This window comes from Ciconia boyciana, chromosome 11 (assembly GCF_034638445.1).
Source record: "Ciconia boyciana chromosome 11, ASM3463844v1, whole genome shotgun sequence".
Classification (NCBI taxonomy): Eukaryota; Metazoa; Chordata; class Aves; order Ciconiiformes; family Ciconiidae; genus Ciconia; species Ciconia boyciana.
Genome location: NC_132944.1, coordinates 11,017,365 through 11,041,601, shown reverse-complemented (window position 1 = coordinate 11,041,601; position 24,237 = coordinate 11,017,365). Strand labels below are relative to the sequence as shown.

At 42.3% G+C, this 24,237-nt stretch overlaps 1 protein-coding gene across 2 annotated transcripts in view; it reads left to right on the top strand.

Moving 5' to 3' along the window:
- LOC140657952 (contactin-4) overlaps positions 1-24,237 on the top strand; it is a 258,606-nt gene that overhangs the window by 194,856 nt on the left and 39,513 nt on the right. For both annotated transcript variants that reach the window (XM_072875734.1, XM_072875733.1), the window contains exons 11-12: positions 2,120-2,270; positions 22,221-22,348. In XM_072875734.1, coding sequence (XP_072731835.1) covers positions 2,120-2,270; positions 22,221-22,348 — 279 coding nt within the window. The remainder of the gene's footprint in view (positions 1-2,119; positions 2,271-22,220; positions 22,349-24,237) is intronic.

The following is a 24,237-nucleotide window of genomic DNA, read 5'->3' as shown; positions in this document are numbered from 1 at the left end:
CTTCTCTATTATTGTTGCCAATTATATTGCCTGGAGTCTTCAGCTAAAACCGGGATCCTGTTGTGCTGGGCATTGTAAAAACATATAGTAAGATACAGTCATTGCCTTAAAGAGTTTTCAGGCTAAATGTTTAAAAAAAAAAAAGGGATGGGCTTAGAGTGAAAAAAAGTAATTAAAATCCTCATTTTACAAACAAGGTGTGAAGAAATTAAATGCATTACCCCTAAAGTGGCACAGGGAAGCACTGACAACTGAGCCCAGAGTTTCTAAATGTCAGATGACAACATTTTGAATGTCACAGAATAAAACCTGTATTGTGCAACTCCTCTACCTCACACAGGACCAAGAAGGAAATAGTAAATGACTTGTAAAAAACCAATTCTAAACCATTCACTACAGAGCTGGAAATAACAGGATTATTAAAAAATCTATTTTGCTCATAAACTTTGGACAATCATCTGAGAAATTATTTCCAGAAGTGACAATGTATTAATTATGATAATATGATATAAATAATAATCCATCTGGTTCTGACTGCATTGGTGGGAAGTGATCCTCAGGATGCTTACTTTAATTTTGAAATGGTTTACATCACCGGTGTTGGTTTTCAGATGGCTCTTTTATAGACTTTAATAACATACATGTTTTCCTCTATGCTAAAATGAAGTCAGCCATCTATGATTAGACATAGAAGACAAGACAGCTCAGACATTAGTGAACTCTGATTCATGAAAGTGGAAGATGAGATCTATTCGATCATAAAGCCCCTCCCATTATCAGTGTAGTATTATGTTTTATTCAACTCTTTTGCGACAGGAATGATATCCAGAAGAATTGAGGCAGACGAGATGCCCTAAGAAAAATTAATTTGCTTTCTGTATCACACGGTAGATTTTGTCTCCCAGATGCTTCAGGTGAGCTTTAGATCATTTTATGGAGCATCAAGCAGATGCAATGCACAGTGATCTAAACTCTCACCTCCCAGGGTGCAGCAAGAAAGTAAGTTGAGGAAAATGCTGCAAGCTCGGGAGATATGGGGATGGGGCAGGAGGCACAGGTGCAGGCACACAGCTAGCAAAGGGGATGGAGAGAATTAGAGAGGACTGGGCAGCGTTTGCTGCCGCTGATCTGTCAGAAAGCAAGCTCCTGTCAGCAAAGATGTAATGAGCAGGGCAAGAGTTGTTCATGAAACCCTTAAGCTGCCTCACCTATTTGCTCAGAGCTTTCTATATTGAAAAAATTAATTGTCCTACTTTGATATAAGTAAAACCTTCTGGTCGTCTTTGGGGAGTTCACTACCAGAGTCAGTCTAGAGGCAGCCGCCTCAAAGCTCTGCTTGTCATCGGGTCCCATCAAATAAATAGTTAAAAATCCTTTGAGGCAGGAATCAGAAACCAAACCATCTCCTCCCTCCCAGGCCTGCCTTACAGCCAGGCTGCAGACTGTCTGCAGGGCTTTGGTGTTTGCTTCAATGAATATCTGACTGTTTTTCACAAAACAGAAGAGCGTGCCCTGGAGGGACTAAGAAAGATGATTCGAGAGTACCTTGTACCCTGGTGCCTACTTAGGTCTTGCTTTGTTTTGCTTGGTTCAGGATCTGGCCATGTCAAGGTGTCCCACCCTTACAGCATGAAAATAAAAGACCCTGTTTATGCAACAGTTGTGAATATAAAGCATAAAAATTTCAATTCTGATTAATTGTATGGGTTCTGTGTTTGTGACAATTTTCCTGCATGCTGTTGCTCTGCGCATAGCAATGTTCGACAAAATTATGATCACACTGTTATGACACAAAAAAGGAAATACATTATACAGTTCATGCAGGCGTAGTTCCTAGGGGCGCTCCCCCAAATGAGATGTATGTGACACCGGGTTTCTGCTGCTTGCTGAGGTTACTGGTTTCTGAAATTTGTAGCTGAACGTGCATTTCTAAACAAGTAAAGAGCTGAAGCATTCAGGTGTCTGTCTGCCCCATCCATATGTGCATATAGTTCATAAAGTCAGATCATTTAGGAATTGCAGGTGAGAAGCAGCCCTGGAATATTGTAATGTTCAAAAGAGCCTGACTTTGGTTTTTCCAGGGGCAATTCTGATTTTTTTTAACTTTTTTTCCTTTCAGCCATCGGTCCAGACTTTTCCAAAACACTCTTGAAAAAGTTAACGCTTGTTAAAGTGGGTGGTGAAGTAATCATTGAGTGTAAGCCGAAAGCTTCCCCCAGACCTACTTATTCTTGGAAGAAAGGAAAAGACATCCTAAGAGAAAATGAGAGGTAATGTCTTAAAGTAACCATTTCTTTCATTAGCTTGCTCCAACCCAGGGGCTTTCAGCAATGAAAGCTAAATTTGTCATTAATAGCTTCCCAAAATTGACTTGCAAATACATGTGAAAACAGCTAGTGTTCAGTCTCAAGGAGCTGGGGGTGAGATTTCTATTCCCATTGTGTTCATCCCACTCTCTGTGTACTATTATAGCATCCCTGCCAAGAAGCTGATAAAGATACATTCTAAAAAGCAAATATTTTGCCTCCGCATTGCTCTAAATAGCCATTGTTTTTCAGAAAATTTCCCAGGAGATAAAACCCTCCACTGCAAATTGTACTGCTCTGGTACATTACTCAATGTCCCGCAAACAGGAATTATTTGGGGTTAGTAATTAAATTGGCAGTCCTAATGCCTGACTTGGACACAGCTTTCTCAGACTGGCCCAGTCATATTTTTTTTTCTTTTTTTTGTAATTCAAAAGGAGAGTATTAGGAGGAAGTAGGAGCCTACCTTTCAAATTTGCATGCATGGTTTTGAGTGATTTGTTGTTGACTGTGTGGAGGTGCAGTAGTGTTACCTGTCCCACTTGTGCAGCACCTGAGAGCAGGACCTGGAGAGCTGTCCTTGACAGTCCTCCAAAATATGATGTGCCACTTGGATTGATGGGAAAAATCCTGTCCTGTTAGTAAAGGTCAAAAAGCCAGAAATTACAGGAAATTGTTATTTTTAAAAGCTTAAACCTGTTAGAGCTCTTCTTTTATCTTGGAAAGTCTAGTCTTGCTCTAGCCAACCTGCCTGCCTGTAATGGGCATTGAAATATATACTGTCGTGGTGTATACGAGTGTGCGAAAAGCTATAGTTCATTTAGAGCCAGATGAGTAAAATAATGAACAACCTATTTCTGACTTATTCAGCTCCTGTTACCTGGTCTTTACAAAGCTATTGTCTGTGGACTGTTCGACTTCGCCTCTTGGGATAAAAAGAGTTGGGTGATCGATTACACAGAGCTTCCTCTAGCAGCTGGGGTGCAAAGCTGTGCGAGGTCGAAGTTATAATAGATCAAGGTATATTGATTTTTAAAACTGAAATAACTTGTTCTTCTGGTGAAGATTGTGCAAAGCATGGGAAGTATTAAATACTGGAAGTTTTGGAGTGTCAGCCCATGAGCTTCCATCCGTCCCCCTGTCCTCGCTGGCACAGTCCGTAGCGGAAATGTGCTGTTTTCTGTGATGCTGTTCTCCTAGGCATGGCACAGTCCTCATTTTAATTTAGGAGTGAGAGAGAAAGCATTAGTTTATTTGAGCAAGGGCTTAGGAAAGGAAAGAAATGTGAGTGACTGTGTTTCTTGCTTGGTCACTACTGTCCAATGCTGACAACAAAGTGATTTTTTTTTTTTTTTTTAGCACTACTTTTTCATCTGCAAACTTACCTAAAAGTTGGATGCTTTAATACAACAGAAACCCCTGTATCCTGATTTCCCAAGGGAATGTGGCTCATGCACTGGTAGCATAAGGCTAGGTGGAAGCTCGGTTGCCGGTGTGTTTACTTGCAAATAATTTTTGAACTGGTTGTTTAAACTGGCTGTAGATGTTTCAGCTGGTTTCCACCAAGGTTAAGAGAGGAAGACATACACCTCAAAAATAGCAGGTTTCTTCAAAGCTTTGTGAAAATAGGCAACTGGGAAAAGGAGACACTATTATTTCCCTTCAGTGAAACCCTGTCACCTAAAGTCGTGCCATGGTAGACATGAGGGAGTCCACACCAGAGCACCCTGAAGGGTGCACACATCTGTGTAAGTAGTGTAAGGCTTTACCTACAGCATTTTCCTGACCGATCTTCTGCTGAGGCATACAGGCAAAAGGCAGGTATAATCATAAAAACTTGCTAAATAGTATATACCTTGCTGTCTGCTGGTCATAGTCCCCATGCCCAGGCAGACTTGAGGCAGTGGCTGGGAGGACAGGTTGTGAGTACAACACAGTCCTCCGAGCAGCTCAGTGTTGAGCTCAAATGCAAACCGCAGCAAGACCAAGGTGTTGGTGCTCGGGGCAGTGGCAGGCTCGCCGCCACGCTCCTCCTGCTCCTGCCGAGCACACCGTGCCAGAACCGGGAGCCTCCCACCTGGGCACCAAGCCCTGGATGGGAAACCAGACGTGAAATGTGCCCAAGCAGGTGTGAAATTTTCTGCTACTTCAGCCCAGGGGTTTTTCCGCCAGCCAGATCATCCAGTGGGGCCTATCTGGCAAAATGTCTTAATGAACACCGCTCCGTTGACTTGGCAGTTGGACCTATTTAGTTCTTATACGCAGTTGGTTGTGTCTCCCGTGGGGACAAGGGTGTTGAATCCTCGCCATTGCCTTTATTAACCACACCATCCTTGCAGTCTGTGCCTGGACACTGTGTGAAATGTGCAATTAGGAAATTATATTGTCTTATATGATCACGGCATTGTTCATCAGCACTGTCTGACTTCACGGGCAGGAGAGGCCAGGTGCCTGGTCCTCTGCTTAACGTTGCTGTATTTCTGGTTTCTTCAGTTGCTGAAACGTTATCTTCTTCCTGCCATCCCAGGGGACAGCAGCATTGACTGGAGTCCAGTCCTAGTACGTCCCTACACCCACGCTTATGTGTGGGTTTCAAACGAGAACTTTCTTGGCTGTTGAAAAAATCTGTTGAAATATAGAAAGAAAGATGCCAAGAAAAGCTGTTGCTGAAATCTCCTCATCTCGGGCAGAAACCAGAACTTTTAGACAGGCGTGGGAGAGGAAACTTAAATGAAATCTCTGGTTAAACTGACGTTAAAGAGTCCTTCAAGTTTCAGAGAGGCACCTGAACATCTGGATACTTCTCCAAACTGAACTTGATCATGTGAAGGTTAATCAATATAGATGGTCCTTCCAATTCCAGGCGGAGTTAAAAGCAACGTTAATGTCAGTCCTTGCTTTGAATTCTGATGTACAGCCTGACGGCTGCCGTGGCAATCACTCAAGCATTTCTCCTGGGGCTTGTGTGACTTTTCAGATGGAATGTAATGTTAGGGACTCCTTGCTGGAGACAGAAATAGTGTGCATCAGATTTTGCTGCCAGGACTCTTGCTCTGGAGGCTACTGCTGTCCAGGAGGCAAAACTAAGTGTGGTGTTCAATGTTTGCCCAGAGGGCAGAAACTACCATGGAAGAAAAGAGCTTTATTGGCTTAGGTTTCATATTCTGCTCTGGAGACTGAGGTAGTGTGTACCGCACCCCTAATGAATCACATGCCCTGAAGGTATCTCTTACTGGTGGTTGAGAACTGTGCAATTGTGTTATTAGAAATTCTGCCCTGGGGTACAATTATATTATTGCAGTCATTAAAGGCAGTTCATCTCCATAATAATGGAAATCCTGCCTTGGAGGCCTAACTGAGTCAAAATAATGTTAGTAGCCTGACTCCAGAAGGTAAATTTTATATAGAAACAGCTATAGCACAGATACAGATATATTGCAAATGCTGCTTGGAAACAAAGACTACTTCTATATAGGTAAAGATACAGAGATCATTTTCTACCCTTGATCTTCCCTTCACATTTCAGTGCAAAACGGCTGTTACACTCTGTGGGAAAGGTCTTCAGTCCTATTAATGCCACTCTGTACAAGTCAGCCTCATAGAGCCACTGGTGGAGTAAGAGCAGGTGAGCCTGCTGCCTGCCACAGTATCTCCCACCTTCCACAGCATTGAGATAGGAGACATGACTAAAAAACACCTACGCTCTGGGAAACCCTCGCTCAGGAGCAGGGGATACCTTTTAGATAGGTGTCCATAAAGCTGTGCAGGCTGCATCATCAGAGAGACAGTAGTATACAAGTAGTGTTTAGGACCCATTTGCCCCAGCACACTCCTCAGGCAGAAGTCGTTTTACCCTTTCAATATACAGTTACGTATATAACCTGGAAGTTTGAGCCAGTTGTGGAGATCTGCAGCTGGTAAGGAGTTGTTCCACAAGCCAGCAAGCACTGGGAGCTCAGGGTGGAAGTAAGTCCTGTCTTCTGGTCATTGCAAAACTGCGATGTGTCTTTGGGACATGTCAGATCATTCATCAGACAGAAAGATTTGAGTTGAGTTCAGAAAGTTTTTCACTTGCCATTTGGTTCTCTTATATTCATATTTCCAGATATGTTTAACCTCCAATTTCTTTATTCTGACTCAACAATAGCAGAAAAGAGATTTTGGAGAGCTGGAATCCCATTACATAGGTTCTCTTTTCTCATGTCCCAGCTACATTGGTGTGACTCAGAAGTGACGCTGGACTCAAGCCTGTGAGATCGAGATGGAGAATGTTACTGCCCAGCTGCCTGAGGAGGGCTGGCATCCAAAACCAGACAAAAACTCCTCGAGTGAGGAGTGCACAGACTGTAGAAGCCAGAACCTATGGTTCTTATTTAAATCTCAGTGGCACTTTGGTCTTATAATCTTATGTCTTCATCCCCCTGATTTTGTGAAATAACAGTCAATGACAAGAGAGTTTTTGGATATAAATACATAGCATCTATGGCATCATATACATAGCTTATAGGTATCATACAGGCATTATATAGAGACATGGTCTTCTGCAATTATTACACTATGCGAAAGACATGATTTGAACTGTGCTTATACTTCGCTCCAAAGCTGTCTCAGAAACCAAATCAATCGTTTCTAGATGTCAGTGGGAGTTACAGAGGTAGAGGGTAACTTAATGAGAGATTTACCAATATAAAACAGAAATCCATAGTTACCCATAAGTCTGGAAAAATTTATGTGAATTGATGGTCCCTGTATAACACTGAAGTGAATGAAAGCAAGTCCTTAATGGAGAGTCTTTCCTTTAAACTCCTGAACTCCTAAAGCCAAGCATCCTCCAGTCCGCAGTATTTACCATTTGTGAAAATTATTTCCTGGCATTACATTGTATATATTATTCATCGGCAGGAGTTAGGAGGGGAAGTCACAGCAGTCAGATTGTTCTTGCAGGATTTTGTTAATCCTTTCATAATAATTCAATTACATCTAATGCCACAACATTAGATAAATTTGTTACTGGGACTAGTGCTTTAAAACCTTTATTTTCAGGTGATCTTATCACAGAAACCTTTCAATTTCTTCATAATTACGGCGCAGCTCCCACGGAGAACTGTGCTCGGTTGCAAGCGTGAGCGGTTCATCCTCGCAGTGGTGGAAATCAGAAGTCACTGTAGTTGCCGGCTCATTCGTTCAGGTTTCCTGGGTGCAGGAGGGAGAATCAGGCTGTGCGTGATTAGAGACAAATCCTGGAGCTACGCAGAGCGCTGCCAGCTGAAATTAAAATAAGCCTCCGTCACAGCTGCTCCCACGGTCCAAACTGTTGGACAAACGTCCTGCAATGGAACTGTAATTCTCTTTGAACTATAGATCAGGAAGCATTTTTAAAATAATTTAAACCAGTTAATTCAGCAGTTAATTTAAAACAGTTCATTTTAAAACAATTAAATGTCCCTTAATTTTCATATGGTTTTCTGTAGCCCACGAAAGAACAACGTTGCAGCCCAACAAATCTGCAGGTGCTGTCACGTACGCACGCACGCAGCGTCCAAGGGCTCGGCCGTGGGAGCACTGGGGTTTAACGTTAGAGCTGAGACTGGTCCTGTGATCTGTGTCGACAAACTGGGGCATTTTGTCACTCCACTGCACAGATTGAACTGTCTTTTAATAATTTACCACCAGAGGCTATTTTGTTAGAGTATCTTAAGAAAATTTCTCATGGAATTGGTCAAGGGATATATTTTGCTGTTGGCATAGAATGATTTTGCTGGAGTAGCATTGGAAGGGATTGTTAGGCACTGCTTTGTAAGGCAAGATTTGCATCACTTTCCCTGCAAGTCTTTCCTCTTTTCTCAGGTGCTTGTTTTGGACTTACGGAAATGACTTTTAATTTACATGCCATTAATAATTACATTTATTTATTTATTTCTCACAGAGTGTCTCATTTTAGATATCAGTCTGTCAGAGAGACATACTGTCATTTCCCACAGGTGAAGCTGTAGCGTTGTGTGGTTCAAGAGCAGATGAGGGAGATGTCATGGTTCAGTCTCTTGGTCTGCCATGGCTTCCTGCTGCGCTCGTTCTCCTTGTCTCCCCAACTGTAGATGGTGTGCAGGAAAACCAAGATAGCTTTTTTTTTAGGGAAATACTATATTTCTGCCAGTCTTGTGGTTTGTTACTAGCCACCAGGCAAAGCATGGGGACAGGCTGTGGTACAGCAGCGGGGTGAAGCATTTAGGTCTGGGCTAGTGCTGGCTCTAGCGGGTGCCCCGTGTTGGAGAGCCCTGCCCTGGGGTGCTTCGGGGCATCGCTGCGAAGAGGGGAGCGGGGCTGCAGTGTTGTTAGCTATCATCTGATGCGCTTGGTAAGAGCTTGCATGTGTCAAAATCTGATGTGTATTCCGTTGAAATAATGAATGTTTAAAACATGTACACAATGGTCTTCATTCCTAATGTTCTCCTAAAGCCACGTTTACCCTGCCACCAGCTGTGTACTCAGTCCAGGACAGAAAAATAATAGTACTTTTAAGCCCCAAAACAAATTGCTCTTCTCCCGTTCTTGTTCATGTAAAGCCCTTACATCATTAGAGCTGTTTCTTTTCTATGAATATACAGTGCATGCATTGTTTATACAGTTTAATTGTAAGGAAAGAAATTCATAAAAAACAAATGATGTTCTGTGCTGGTAGCAAAGAATATGAAAGTGTCCAATTAAACAGCCACTCACTATGACTTGTATAATAGCAACATCTGTTATCTTAATTAAACAAGTTTCTGTATAAAGGGGCCCTCATAGTGCACTTTGTTAGAGCAGGATGTGACCTAGATACTCCAGGCACGCTCACTGTCTTCATGGAAATTTTCCCAGTTGGTCCCATTATCTTGCAGTCTTGACAGGCTTCATGATACATGAGCACACTCTTGCACACACAAAGCCATACTGCTTAAAGCAGGAAGATTTTTTTTTTAAAAGCTGGAAACCAATAAAAGCGCAGAAAAGCAGCATATAGTGGCATTTACCCATTGAGTTCAGTCACAGCAGCATTTGGAAGTGTAAAGAGTGCCCAGCTAACTTAGACCTTGTCAAATAACGTTCAGGAGGGAGAACTGCACTTCCAGAAAGTGCTTCAATTTGTTTTCAAAACTGGCTTATGTGCTTCAGTATTTAAGTAATTTAGGTCCAGATTTTTCCAGGTATTTCGTTGCTGCTCTCCACGGTAGCCTAGAGTCAGAGATTATCTCGAAGGCTAAGTTCAGTTTTGAACTGGTAACTTCTGAAAAGAAGATGAGGACTTGAGACTGGGAAGGAGCAGTGGGAGTCTCATGAGGACTCGGGGCTTTGTACCCATCCACAAACAAAAACACAAACAGAGCCACCCCGAAATCCCAGCCTCGTCAGGAGGAGACGCAGTCTGCTGCTCGGGGCCTGCCAGGAAGATCAGGAGCCCCATGTCCAAGGCTGTAGGACACCAGGCAGCCGTGGCTAAAAAGCCTCTTGGATACACAGCTGTGCCTGCAGGCTTATTAATATGGGCAGTGAATGTTAATTTGTTCATAAAGAAGAATGTTTGAGACGAAGAAAGAAGAGAGAGAGAAGAGTTCGGAGACAAAGCTGAAGCCCTGCCCTGGGGGAAGCCAAGCCTCCGTCCTGTCCTGAGTGCCCAGGCCAGCACAAAGTCGGGAGGAGTCATAGGGTAAAGCCCAAAGCAGCAGTCTCTGCTCCCAGGAGCTGGAGTGATTGTGGCCAAGGAAAAGCAGAAAGCTCTCACCTAATTTTTTTGTTGTCTTCTGCACTTCAAAACTGTTCAGAAAGACTTTTCTCTCTGGAAGAGGTTAGCCATGGTTTTCTCAAGAGTTCACATCCTAAGGACCTCCTCACAAGGGCTGTTGATTTACAGACCCCCTCAGGTATTATTTTTGTAACAGGAATTTTAACATACTCACTTCGATGCTATGTCATTTTGAGAAGGAAAAATTGTGAAATCAGACAAGAAAAGAAAGGCTTTTCTCTTATTCTTTCAGTGTGTCTTGAGCTTAAAAAGTTGTATAAATTCCAATTTCTTATTTGTTGCCTCAGACTTCCTAATTAGTTCTTAATTACTTTAAACAGCCAGAAATAAAATGGCAATAGGACAGACAGCACATCTTTCCCAGTCTGGTGCCAGGATACAAACCATGGTAATATTTTTATACTGATTACTTGAGAGATAAATTGCCAGCACTGGCTTTTGGACACACAGTCTAGTGACACTTCAGCAGAAAATAAAACCTCAAAGGATGCTTCCTATCGTTGTTTTGCATTCATTTTGTTGACTTTTTTTTTTTTTTAAATAAAGCACCTGTGCAATTTCTTTAAGGCAGACAGGTAACCAAATCATCAATAACTTGTCGGGTTTTCATTACATCCTGCCTAGGCAAAATGAAAAATGACACCCTGCAAATAGCTTTTTGAAGTTTGAATCGACAATGCAGCATTCATCTTAGTTTTCAAAGACAATGGCAGAAGATGGCTCTACTTCATTGGAACATCTGAAATAACTGGTGTGTCAACTTACTTTAACCAATTTTCTGCAAAATAGAACTAAAATGAACCAGGAAACCACTTGATTCAGTGGTCAGAGGTCTTGGAAAGCAGCCGTTCTAGGCTTGATGGCCTTGTGTTCATGGCCCATTTGTTTCCCAGCAGAAGCTGGCTTTAGCTCTGTGCTGTTCTGGAGGATCACAGTGTGTTTTAACATAAGCTTGTTGTGGCTGCGGGTCTGTCAACTCACCACTAAACACTTGTAGTTTAGTGTGTGCTAACACTAAAAACCACTGATTTGTGTGATCTGAAGTCCATTGGTGAAAACCACTCAGTTTTGCCATAGTTCTCTTTAGGAGCAGGTCACTAACTTTTCCTTGCTTCTTAAGGATAGTTACATGGACCTGTTTTCTTTCCTTTGTGCGTGTCTGGCAAATATAATAAATCCTGTTGCTTCTGTAGTTCAAGATATCTAGTGTATGCTTGTATGCATAACTCTGTAAGTGGTATCTCCACAAAGCTTAGCTGTCCATCTGTTTCACTTTAGCAGCTTTCTGATGATTGAACCTTTCTTTAGTAAGTCAGCGACTCCAGTTCATTCTTGCGTTATCTTGTCCTGCTGTTTTTGAACAACCGTTTCTAGCAAAAGGTTATCTGAGAAGGTTTAGAGAGTTATCTAGAATCCAGATTCAGTGCCAGTTTCTTTTGTATGTGTAAAGTAATTAGGCTGATCCCTAAAATTTGCAAGTTCATTTATCTGCTCCTGTAGAGCTAGGAAAGTGTTTCGTATAACCAGCCACAAACTGTTGTTGAGCATACTTGAGATGTCGATGAACGTAATCCCAACCTATGCCAAGTTTCAGGTGGTGTTCCAGAAATGAGACTCTCTCACACCTTGACACAGTCTCCTGTAACATCAGCAATCTGTTCCTGTTTTCCCAGCAGATTATTTTCAGCATGGTGTTATTGTAGTATTCAGTGATACACATGTAGGACATCATTGCTACCACTGCTGCTGCTGGAACAAGCTTGCGACCACAGTCCAGCCATGGTTTGACCAAACTTGCAGTGCTGCTGTGACCCAAGATATCTAGAGAAGTCAACGGGCTTTTACCTTGGGGCCTGTGTATTAATTTTAAAAGTAGAGCCCAGCTTGCAGAGGCAGGCAAAAGGAGAGGATGAAGCATCCAGAGACCCCCCATCTCAGAGACATCAGATCTCCAAAGCATGGTAGGACACGTCCCGTGGAAACACTGTCACTCGTTGCATGCTGTTAAACAGCTGCTGTTTTTCCTGCTTGAGGTGTCTCATCTTTATGATTATTAAATTCATCTCTAGGTACCGTGCATACAGCTACAAATTATTTCTTCCTCTGTGTAAAGACACTCCAGGAAAGAGCGAGTTCCTCCCCGTAGTGCTGTTGTGTCGGAGGTGGCAGGATCTGGCTCCCAGCAGCGAGACAGGTTTCTCTCCGTTGTGAGCACATGCTGCAGCCAACGCTTTCAAAAATAAATGCCTGTAATTAGTCTCCTAAATGCAATTTGAAATTGATGTGTGCTTCATACTTGTCCTCCAGTTGAAGAAAATAGTAATAATGATTTTAGTAAGTCTGTAGCATTTTGAAGGAAAAAGTTATTATCAAATATTTCTTCTCTTGGATATTTTCATGATTAAGAGCAAGAAGGTAATGATTTTACAGTTAGGGCCACACTTCAAGAAACGCATGTTTAAAATCCAAGAAAATAATTATATGTCTACGAGGGAAAAAGGATTCCTAATGAACTTTTTAGACAACCTACCAGACTTGGTGATATTTTTGGTGATTATTTAAACATCATTTTTAAGTGATGTAAATGTGTCTTTGGATCTTGCAAATCTATGTTAATGTCAATTACAAGTGGAGTGGGTAATTTATCTTCGTACTGTGGGCATTTTTTGTTGAAACTAGAGGAAAAGACGTGTTATCTTTGAAAGACTATGCCTTTGGGCTTCTATTCGGGTGGTATCAGCTGGAACAAATAAGCTGAGAATGCATTTACTGCTTCTGCTCTAATCTCACAAATGCTTCCAGAAATGGTTTGTGTCAGCAGCTGATGCACAGAAAATCTTGCATGGATTTTTTTCTCATAAGAGAATAATTTTTATGAGCTTCAGTGGAGTCCCCTTTAATGGTCACCTTCTCCAAACCTCCGCAGAGTTCGCTGCAGGTAGAGGGTGATGGCTTGTCCTCCTTGGGGAAGGAGGTGTTGGCGAAGGTGGCTGGAGGCTGCGCTTCCAAATTCGATTCCTCAGGTTTCCACTGTCCCTCTTCATAGACTGGGAGAAGTCACTTAATCTCCATGCCTCTAGCTATAGTCACTGCCCTGGAAGAATGAGCATAGCAAATACTTCACCAAACATTAGGTAGATTGAATGGAGTAGTGGCTTCACAGCACCTGCTGCTTTCTACACAAGATTCACCTCGCTTCTGAGTGCGAGAGAATACTTTGTGGGGAGCAGCCTGTCTCTGGGTGGGTAACTGTGCATAAAGGGATGTTTTAGCCCTTCATGGGGCCGTTTGCAAGTGTGCTTTGCCCCTCCACCGCCACCAGCAAGAGCCACTCCGGGGGAGAATTCCTGGGGCTGCTGGTGTACGTGCAGAGTATCCCCATCCTTCAGGGGGTCATAGCGGTTTTCATGGGTTATGGCAAACGGCAAACTTAGTCTGTGAAAATAAACTGCTAAGTTGCAGAGCTGTGCTGAAAGGGCAGTTTCCCATGGGGGATGGTCTTCATTTCCCACCAAAATCAATGAAAAATTGGCTCTTTGCACCATTGGACCCTTCCAGACTCACAAAATCTTCTCTTATAGCTCAAATTATCATTGCCTCATGCCTCAGGAATGAAAGCTGTAAAAAGAAGCTTTCCTTTGCTTTACTCAAATCTGCTTCCTCAAATATTTATTTTCATGACGTGGTCTTTCTTACTGTATTTATTTTAATTTTGTGTGTAGTGAAAAAAGAGCAGTAGGGAGAGAAGGCAAAAGGTTTCTATTATTTGAAATTCACCACAGCCTACTTGTTTACTTCAGGATCCCTAGCAGTGTTTGTGTTTGGTTTTCATTTGTTTCTCCCTGTTATCAGCATCCCTTAAGAAAGATATTTCGTAGAGAACTGTTCTTCTTAGATAACCTAGGGATATTTTTATATTTGAATTATGACTCTAGGCATCTTTAAACAATTTACATGAACTCTCTAATAGCTGGAAATGTTCCCTTCTTTCCCTCCCACCGCCCCACTCCTTCGGGACGATGTTTTGTCACTTCCAGACTTGTCTTAAAAATTTATGGGCAAAAGGGAGGATGATGACAAAACACAGCTTTTGTGTTTATAGATATTAATATAGGCTGGATGCAGTATTATTTATTTGGACTGCTCCGTCATTGCAGATAAACAATTTGTTGAAAAAGAAAATTGTGGGAGAACTTAGGATGCCAGATACGTGACTGGTTTAAGCTGATACTGAATTCAGTGCAGTTATGTTGTTTGATATTGCCAAAGGGGCCCCTACTATTTTCTCAAAAATATTTGTCTGAGCAAAATATGTTATATTTTTTTCTCTCTCTCTAGAAAAATATTTACAGTTTTTTATGATAATGTGAAAGAATTGCAGTTTATACTCTCCTCACCTTTAGTTCTTCATACTTAGCAAGCCTGTAAATGAAAAGCCTAAAATGAAAATACGTTTATACACAACAGTTCACGTCCCTGGAAGAAGTGTTCTTAGTATTTTCTTGGAGATCAATATCGAGAATTCACTAAGAAAAACAAGTGTAATACTCTGTGTTTTTCGATGCAGCAAGGTAAGAGCAGCTATTGCCTAGGGAGACCTTCCAAAAGATTCGTTTTAATTCTTTGTGCTTTCCTATTGTAGTCCCAGAGCACAGAAAATGCTAAATGAACCCAAATTCTGTGCACCATAGATGTCTAGGTGATGTTCCTCAGCACCTTCTCCAGCCAGTATTTTTGACTTGAACAAAATATATGTATTTTAGAGATCGAGAAGCACTCCCACGCCAGAGACCCCGGAGCCCCACGTAGCTGTGCCACACACAACCTCAGGAGTTCAACCACTTCATCCTCAGGCTCTTTAGCTCCTTTTAAAATGTATTTCCAGCAAAGCTTGTGGGAAATATTCTGCTGAACAAAATGGAACAGGATTTTACCTCAGTTTATTTTGAGCACATATAGTTCTTACCTGAAAATTAATTATAGGGAATTTGCTGTTAAGAGACCTGCCAGTTGTCATGGATAAGGAAGGTCTTATCTAATGCCTGCTTTCACCAAGAGAAAGACATGCACTAAATTAAATGGGCTTTGACTGAGGCTCTAAATTAGCTCAGACTTTTCTGTGAACCATGAAAAGACAAGTAGTTATAGACAAATAAGTACCAAAGCAGCTGTAGGTGGTTATCTAAATCAAAACTAACAGGTCCTGGACAAGAAGTTGCATATGTGTAGAAGATTGCCTGTGCAGTATGACTGTCCACATGGGTTGTGAGTTTAGATGGATGATCAGATGGAAACCACTGTAATGCCAATCCGACAGACAGTATCGTCCTGCATTTCACTCAGACTTATCCTAACGGCCATTAGACGTGGACCCAACTTCTCCTGTCCTCACTCACTTTGCTGTCCTGACCATAGCCCTTAGGTTGCGTTGATGTCCCACGTTGGTGGCAGTGCAGACACCATCCATTTCACACGCATTTTCAGAAATATCTGGGGTTACAGGATGTGGATGAAGCCCAAGCCTGGAAAGCCCTGTCTGCTTATGGGGGAATGCTGAGCGGTTTTGGCCGGTATTGACATAGGGTGGGAAGTCTCAGATGGCATGACGAGGCGCGGGGTGGGGGTTAGGATCAGGGCTCTCCCCTCGCCCTCTCCTCCCTGTGCACCAGGGACCGTTGAGGGTGTTGAGTGAAGCCCCAAGAAGTTGGCTTTGACCTCGGCGTATACTTTAATGGGGATTAATGTTATGAAGCAGAAAGCTCTGACCTTACTGTTATTTATTTACGCAACGTAAAGGTTGTGGTCACACACGAAGACAGCATCCCAGGGCCACAGAAATTATTAGCTGTGGACCACACTCGGAACCAGCCCATTCTTCAACTGACAAGCAGGTACTCATGAGCGGTGTCCCTGATTTCGGGGAGGGCTGTGCTCTGAGCAGTAAATCCTCCCTCTCAGCCAAACCTGTGAGTTTCAGGAAAACTGTGTTTTCCTGAAATAGCCTAATGGCCAATACTGCTTTTATGAGATCATTTTAATAATCCCAGTCTCTGCCTCATTGCACGGGAAGCATTGTTAAAAAGGTAATAAACTGCAACAAAGATATGTGATAGAAATAGAAATAATTTGATAAATAATGTAATTGCCCGGAATCATTTACATTTGCAGTAGACTTGTGGCATGAAGCAAAGCTGCTGTTAGGCTAAAAATTGCTCTAGATATTCCTGCCTACGAACGATGGGAAAAGGCTGAGCAAATACACCGCTGAGATTGCAGTCTGGTCTGTCTCATGCTTTTGCTTTGTTCCTCTGCTTCCAACCCCCCCAGCCCAAGCAAGGCTCTGGAGGATGGACAATAGGCCATTCATCATGTCGGCTGAAATACACTGTTTTTCACAGGTACATTTAACCTAAATCCTCTCTCAGAAGACGGATTATCTCTTAGAAGAACTCTGGCACAACAGTCTCTTTTCAATAGCCACGTCAACCACTGCCACAAAGGCTGTACATGAAGGGATCAATGGTAGTTTTATCTCAAATTGCACTCAGTGTGTGTTTCTTGCAGCTGACATTCATTTAAATGCTTCCTCTAAGACATCTTTTCTCCCTGTAATAGAAAAAAGATCAGACATCCTAAGCATTGTTTCCTTGGGAAAAAAAAATTAAAATATTCACTTGGCTAAGCACAAAATATTTCGGATGCATGTGTTTAATCAGCAGTGAAAGCAAGTGTAGTTATGCTTGTATTTCGTAAATTAAAATGCTAAAATTATCAGATAAGAAACAACATACCTTATTTCATTGCAGCAGTGCTAATAAAACCATTTGAGAGGAAAAAAAAGGTCACTTTATAATTATGAGCACTTTGCTCCAAAGAAACATTGGAGCTCTAATCTGCAGTCCAGTAGTTCTGCTGCCCGCCTGCGTGCTGCGTCCCTCGGGAAGATAACCGTTACTGTCACACGCAACCTGCCATATGCACTGCATTTGTAGTCCATTCATATTCCACATGTTTCCGTCTGCTGAACAGAAAAATAGAGGGCAAGCTGAGAAGAATATATTGAGGGATACCTGCAGTATCATCTGTCTGGTGCAGATCTTCTGTCGGTGATGTGTGTACTTTGTGAGTTAGAAAATAATTCGCAATGAAAAGGTTAGTGCATGGACCTGCGACTTATCCCTGCAAAGGCTTTCACCCGGCGACCGCAAGGTGCGGGTGAGGTTGAACAACCCCTGGCTCCGCAGTGCTGATGTATTTGGTTCCTGGACCCGTATAGATTTTCTTTTAATTAAACAACAGAGCAAGATGTTACAGTAGATACTATAAGTCTGGGATTTTTAAGCAAACATTCTGTCAAAGCATGAGGTCAAACCTGAGCAGCAGGTCGTAGGCATGTTTTGGTAGATCCAAGTGATGCAGTCAGACACCCAAAGGTCAGATTTCCTTGGAGCCGGGCTGGAGGTTATTACTGATACTTGGTTTTATGGTATGCTCCGGGAGTTTTGCAGTTTTCAGTCATCATTTATATTCCAAATAAGGGCTTGATCTCATTTTCAGAAAGTCAGCGATAAAACTCTTACTGATCTCAACAGGACGTATTCTATCTCTAAATGCATATGTTACTGACTGAGAAATATTTATCTGCTCCTGGGAATCCTGCCCAGCAGTGGGGGATGCTGTGGTGAGCTACATGAATCAGATCTATTGCACTCGATTCAGGGTTGGAGGTAACATAACCTGCTGATGGGCGACTTAACAGATATGGCAGATGTATCATGAGCTGAAAAATAAGCACTAATAGATCAGTCCAAAATGATTATGCACTGCGATTTTTCCTCGTACTGCTCCAGGTCTGCCTGACCTCTTCCATCCAGTTCCAGCAACTGCTGGAGACACTGGGCAAGTCACTATTGCTGTACTGATCCAGGCAGCTGGCCGTGCTGATGTGGCCATGATGCCAAGGTGAGTCCTTTCTAGGTAGCTTGGGTGTCTTTGAATAGCAGCAGAGCTCTGTGCAGCTGTAGCACACACTTAGGTATTTTTCATCCATAAAGATGCATCTTTCTCCTTGATGTACTTTTCAAGGTTCACACCACCCAAATAGACAAATGCCTTAAGACACTTCCGTTCCTGCAGAGCTGGCAAAGGGCACGCGCAGTCGTCGGGCATGCAGCATCAACAAGAAGCTGCTATGGAAACTGTGTGCCTATCAGTTTTGCAGACAGGCTTCTTTAGGGTAATGCAAAGCATCCAGCTTGCAACTTTTTACATTTGCTGCTGCAGTGCCAAAAAAATGGGCAAGGAAGGCTAAGGAGGAATGTTTTCAGCATTTTTAAAGGTCCTTTGTCCCCAGAAGAGTTTTGATCAAAACATTGACAAGGTCAGCTCTTCCTGGAGTAGAACCCAAAGCTTCAGTTTAGGAAACAAACAATCCTTTTATCTCCTGATTTCAGATGTGTCTCTGCTCTCTGTGGACCTGAAATCTCCAGCTGACAACACAGACCAACAGATTCCGTCTTACAAATGCTATGTTTAAAATAGATGATCTTTCTTTATGTAAGGATGCTAAACTATCTTATATCATCTTTTTTTTCAAATGGATATTTTTATCTTCTTCAATTTTTCTCTGATATTAGCAGTGACCATGAGCCAGGTTATCAGTAGAGCAGTTGCATTAATCTGTACAAGAAGAGATTTACATTTTTAATTGTTGTTATCACCGTTGTGGTTAGTAGTATCGGGGAACCCAAAACATTCAATAGCAAGTCACTAGCTCATTTTTTGAGTTTGTAGTGGTTTAAAGAGGTGCATACTCAACAACCAGCACTCTGTTCTGAAGTAATACACGTTTATCGGAAATGTGAGTTATTTTTGTGTCTTCCTAGGCATCTTATTAGAAAACATTCTTGGGGTGTATTTCAGAAGAGGAAGAAAGTGTACTGAACAGTCCTTCATTTAATTTGAACTTTGTGTCTTGAAAGAACTTTTTCAACCGAACTGCTAGAAGTGGTTGATGAAGGGATGTTTGCTTTCAAGCCAGTTAGCAGTTTGAGAACCCTCAGTGGCCTGAAATGAGCCTCCCCCCTCTTTTAATGTGGATATGTCTGCAAAGAAAATTTGTGAATTAGCAAAATCAGTGGAAGTTCTTCCTACTTTCTCAACTAACTGTGACAAATTTCAAAGTTTAAAATAATTACTTCTTAAATTCTAACACATTGGATTGAAATTAGAGGACAAAACATTCAGCGTAGAAAAGCACCTTCAGCAAAAAGAGCCACATAACCATAAGGCCTCCTAACCAATGAGTCACAGTAAGGTTTTAATGGTCTGATTTATTTTAAAAAAATTCAGTTAACTTGCACAATTATTTGTCAGTTTTAATGCTGGTCATTTACAGGAGTGTGCAGGGAATTACTTAGTTACCAGATGAGAATTAAACATGCCTGGAGACTCTCCGGGGAATGGGTGTGGAGAACTCGGTGCACGTCCCACCTGAACTCTTTGCAGCGTGTTACCAGAGTTAAAGGATGCCCATGTGCTCAAATCGTAAAGCCAGCTGGCCATGGCTTTCAGCTTAGACAAAGAAGGAAATAAAGATAGCACTAGCTCCCCGAGATGTGCCAAAGCCAATGGTAGATTGACTGTCCTCATCCGGTTGCCTCTAGAGCAATCCAGACCACATTAACTACAAACTAATTTTACATTGAGAATAAAGATGACTTAGAAGGAAACCAATAGTATGAGAAAGACAGAGACAGAGAAAGCATTAGAGTTTGAAATTAAAGCTGGCTTCATCACCAGATACAATTAAAATGATCTATGGAAGAGATTATCCAGTAAATAGGTTTCAACCATATGGCTAATAATAAAACATAAATAAATAAAAATAAAATCTCAACTGTACAGAAATAGTCTAAAACATCACTTTTTTATTGGGATTTCTTGGGATGGCAAAAATGCTGAAGGAGTGAGTGCCGAGTCTGGCAGGGGCAGTGCCAGAGCTGGGTGGTCCTTCTTGAGCTGGAGCGTATTGCTGAGCTTGTTCTGTCGTTTATATTGATTTGAATTTTAATGCATGCCAAGGGCACCTTCAGGTTTCAGAAAGGCACTGTTCTTTCCGAAGACCTGAAATTGATAACAGCAGTAAGTAATTCCTTGGGAGCTCCTGGCGCTGCCGCTGCCCAGGCTCCTGCACTGGAGGCCAGTGTGGAAAGTCCTGTGCTCCAGTGCACATTTAATGTAATACGTGCATTGATTTGTGCCAACATAGTAGTGAAGATAAGAGACAAGTAGCTATATACTACTCTCTTCCAATTATTGAGCTGGAGCAACTGCTACAGAAGCAAATATATGGCACTGGACTCCTGCAAAAATAAATTACAATAGTGAATGTTACTGACTGCAACAATTTGGAGACCTATAAGCCAGTTGAGAAACTTCTATTAATATCAATGCTATTGATGTGTGAAATATAACCTCTGTCCCTGGTCTCTGCCAGCTGGCCTGCAAGTTGTTGTGCTGCTGCAAGAGCAGGTCAGGGAGAGGCTAGCCAGGATGGAGCTTTGGTGGCTGCTGTCGGAGCATCTTGCACCATCTTCCTCCTCTTCACTCAGTACCATTGTTGTAAAGACACTCAAACTCACATTTTTCAAAGCAGGTCTGCGCATGTGGACTGAGTAGCCTGTATGTGTCCATCAAGAGAGCATGGCATGACAAAAGGCACCCGCAGCAGCTCCCTTAGGTGAGCTGATGTCTCCTGAGTCTCACTGGAGACCGTGCTCAGCCCAGGGGCTGCAGCTGGCAGGAGCCTGTGGAGCCCCATGGCTGGCGTGGGCAGATGTCCTTTGCGCTTGCATTCGTGCCTTGTCTCACACTGGTACTTTATTCAGCTGCTTCAGTGTTGCCCCATGGCTGCAAGAAAAGGCTCGTGCCCATTCACGTGGTCTGTTTCTTAAAGCCTTCTAATGTGGGAAGTGCCATCTGAACACTTCTGCAATGGTACAAGTATTGTTTGCTAAGTTTTTTTCCTCCCAATTTCTCAGTCCGGTTGTGCAGAGCTTGATTGGTGTTACAGATGCAGGAAGGCTTCTTCATTTTCTTTCAAATTAGTTAAATTGGGAAATAATCAAGCAGGAGAAGGCAGGAATTAATACAGGATTTTCAATGCAGGTCTGAAAGTGGCTGAAGGGGAGAAAGCAGATTGCTGCAAGACGTGATACTGAGCAGACAACCAAGTATTTTGCTAAAAGGTTATATTAGGCTAGGGGAAAGGTTTTTCTGGAGTCTCCTTAGATTATGCCTCCACAGGGCACAAGTCATTCATGTTTCGATGTGGTTTGCTGTGCAGGATCAGGTTTTCTGTTTTCATTGACTGAGAGCAGAGCAGAAGAAAATGGAACAGGAGACAAAGCTAATTGTGAGAACAAGGCAAGCCTGAAGTGCAGCCAGTGTGCAAGAGGAGGGGCCGGGGATCACCCCCGGAATTAATGTGCCATCCCTGCCTACCGCCCGCCATCCAAGAGACATGTACTGCTGCAGATAACACCACCGTTTTGATGGGGAGTACATATGTGAGGAGGGGATGGGAATGGAATAGGATATTTTTTTTTTAATCTGCAAGTGCAACTGCAGATAAGCCCCACCGTCTGAGTTATACTGCAGGCAGAGAGGTGGGGAGCGCGGAAGGGAAGCTTGGCAGCGTGGTACCCTTGCTGAAAAGCCATCAGCCTTCTTGAAAAAAAGCAGCAATGAAACACCTGCTTCATTGCATCTGTTCGGCAGAAGCTTTTACATTGTTAAGCAGTGAGCACGGAGATGTTTAGATGTAGCCTGTGTACCACACGTTGCAAGGGTTGTCATGGTGAGTGCTGAATATCAAAGTACAAATGTGTAAAACCTACACAAGCTGCTGTTGTGTAAATTAAACTTGCCCTCAAGTAAAGACACAGAAAACTCATGTAAATGATGCATTCAGTATTCATGAATTGCGTCCTGAGAGATTTCTGTCAGCTAAACTCCCTCTGTAACGGACAATGGACTGTCTGTTGTTCAAACCATCAATGATTAATGCAGACTCAAAAGAGTTTTATGTTAATTTAAAAAATATATAACTTTTGTGTCTGCTGTCTCTCCAGAATCACTGTTTTGGATGATGGCAGCCTCCGGATTGTCAACGTCACCAAATCCGACGCAGGAAGTTACACCTGCGTGGCCACAAACCACTTCGGGACAGCAAGCAGCACGGGCAGCTTGGTTGTGAAAGGTAATTGCAATTTTTATTGCATATGACTGATACCCCATTTTAGCGTCTAAGAGTGTCCCGAGCAGCCCCATGTATGCTGCACCTTTCCCCTTTGATGCTGATGCAGGCGGAGCCCGGGGGGATTAAAGTGTCTTTTGCATCTCAGAAACCTGCTGAGCCTCGTGGGTCGGAGACAACTTCAACAGCAAGAAAGTGTCTGTGGTCACACTGACTGATGGTGCTTACAGCAAATTAATGCATTTGTTTTCACACGTAGTTTAAAATTATACTTCAAGCGATATGGGAATTGTAATACAAAGCCAGGACCCTGGTCCAAATCGTTGTATGACTTGTTTCTAGCAGTGGCCGGTAATCATGCTTGAGAAATACGGAAATTGTAATACAAAGCCAGGTCCCTGGTCCATATCGTTGTATGACTTGTTTCTAGCAATGGCAGGTAATCATGCTTGAGAAATATTTGCTGTCGCTGCAGCCAGCTGTGTCCTAAGTTTCAGTTTTGCAAAGGAGCATAAAGCCATGGCATATCTGTGGAGAAATGTTGCCCTCAGCATGCTGAGATTAGGTGGTGTCCTTTAAAAACATGTCTTATCTAGTTCAACTTCATTTATTCTTGTTATTCCTAAACTTCTATTATCTTTTAAAAAACCTTCTGAACTCTTTAATACATCTTGTCTTGTTGTAGAATGATGCAAGAGTTTCACCCTTGCAGTTCAATGTCTTAATTTTTTAAAAGATGCACAAACTCTGATTTAATTTCATTATTTCTTATCCAGGGCTGAATTTCTGCATTTCAGGAATTCGAAGTGTTTATTCATCTGTGTTCAGAATTTTTCTGTCAAGTATTTTTTTCAAAAGCAAAAGCTATAACATATGACAAAAATATTTAAAGTAATAATTTGATAAACAATGAGAGACACTGACAAGTGTCTTAAATTAATTTTTGGCCTGCTTATGAGTAGTCCGATGTCTGATGAATTATTATAGGCAATGAATATATAGATTATTACACTTATAATCACTCTCCATCTCCTTCTTATTTGCAGAAAAACCTATATTGGATAACAAATCAGGAAAGATTGATTACAAAGCAATAAATCAATCACAAAGCTCTAATGCTGTCAGTTTTAATTCTCCCATATATTGACATTGATGGATAGTATTTGGTTAGAGGCTCTCCCCATCAATTATTTTTATGGTATATAGGGAATACTTTAAAATGTTTCAATGCAAGTTTTAATCCATGGTTTCTATAGTCAGAGCACATTTCAGCAAGTAATGTCAGGATCAGGCAAGTGCTGAGAAAGCTGGTGAGCCCCTGTTATAGTCACACACTGCCGGTGACAGGGGTACAGCAGCAGGGGTTTTTTGAGCAAAATGTTTGCCTCTACCTTAGCCGTCCAGTGAGGTACTTGTAGTTAGATGGGATGTTTCTGGCGTTGTGCTTCATAGCACTTGACCTTTCTGCTTCCCTGACGCCAAGGGGCCGACGGTGCAGCCCCAGGGTGGAGGGCTGTGTTATCCCTTCATATCTTCTACAGGTAATTTACTGTAAAAGGAATGCTGTAGCATATTGACACCAAGACTTCTTCAGGTTTGGAGTTGATTTGAACAGCTTGTATGGCATTTGCCCGTGCCCACATCAGTCCCTGCAAACAAAAAGAGAGACAAGATCAGCATTAGACCTCTGTATGAGCTGACTCTGCCTTTTCTTAATCTGTGTTCTCCTAAGGAGGCACCCACAGCAAATAGCTAAGAAAGCAACGCTCAGGGAAAACGAACATAAAAAAGACCTTGTCTATTATTAAAAGGGTCGATCAGCTACTGTCTGCCCCAGAGCAAAACTGGAGAGCAAAACGGTCAACGCAGCCCAAACATCCTTCCCTGGACTC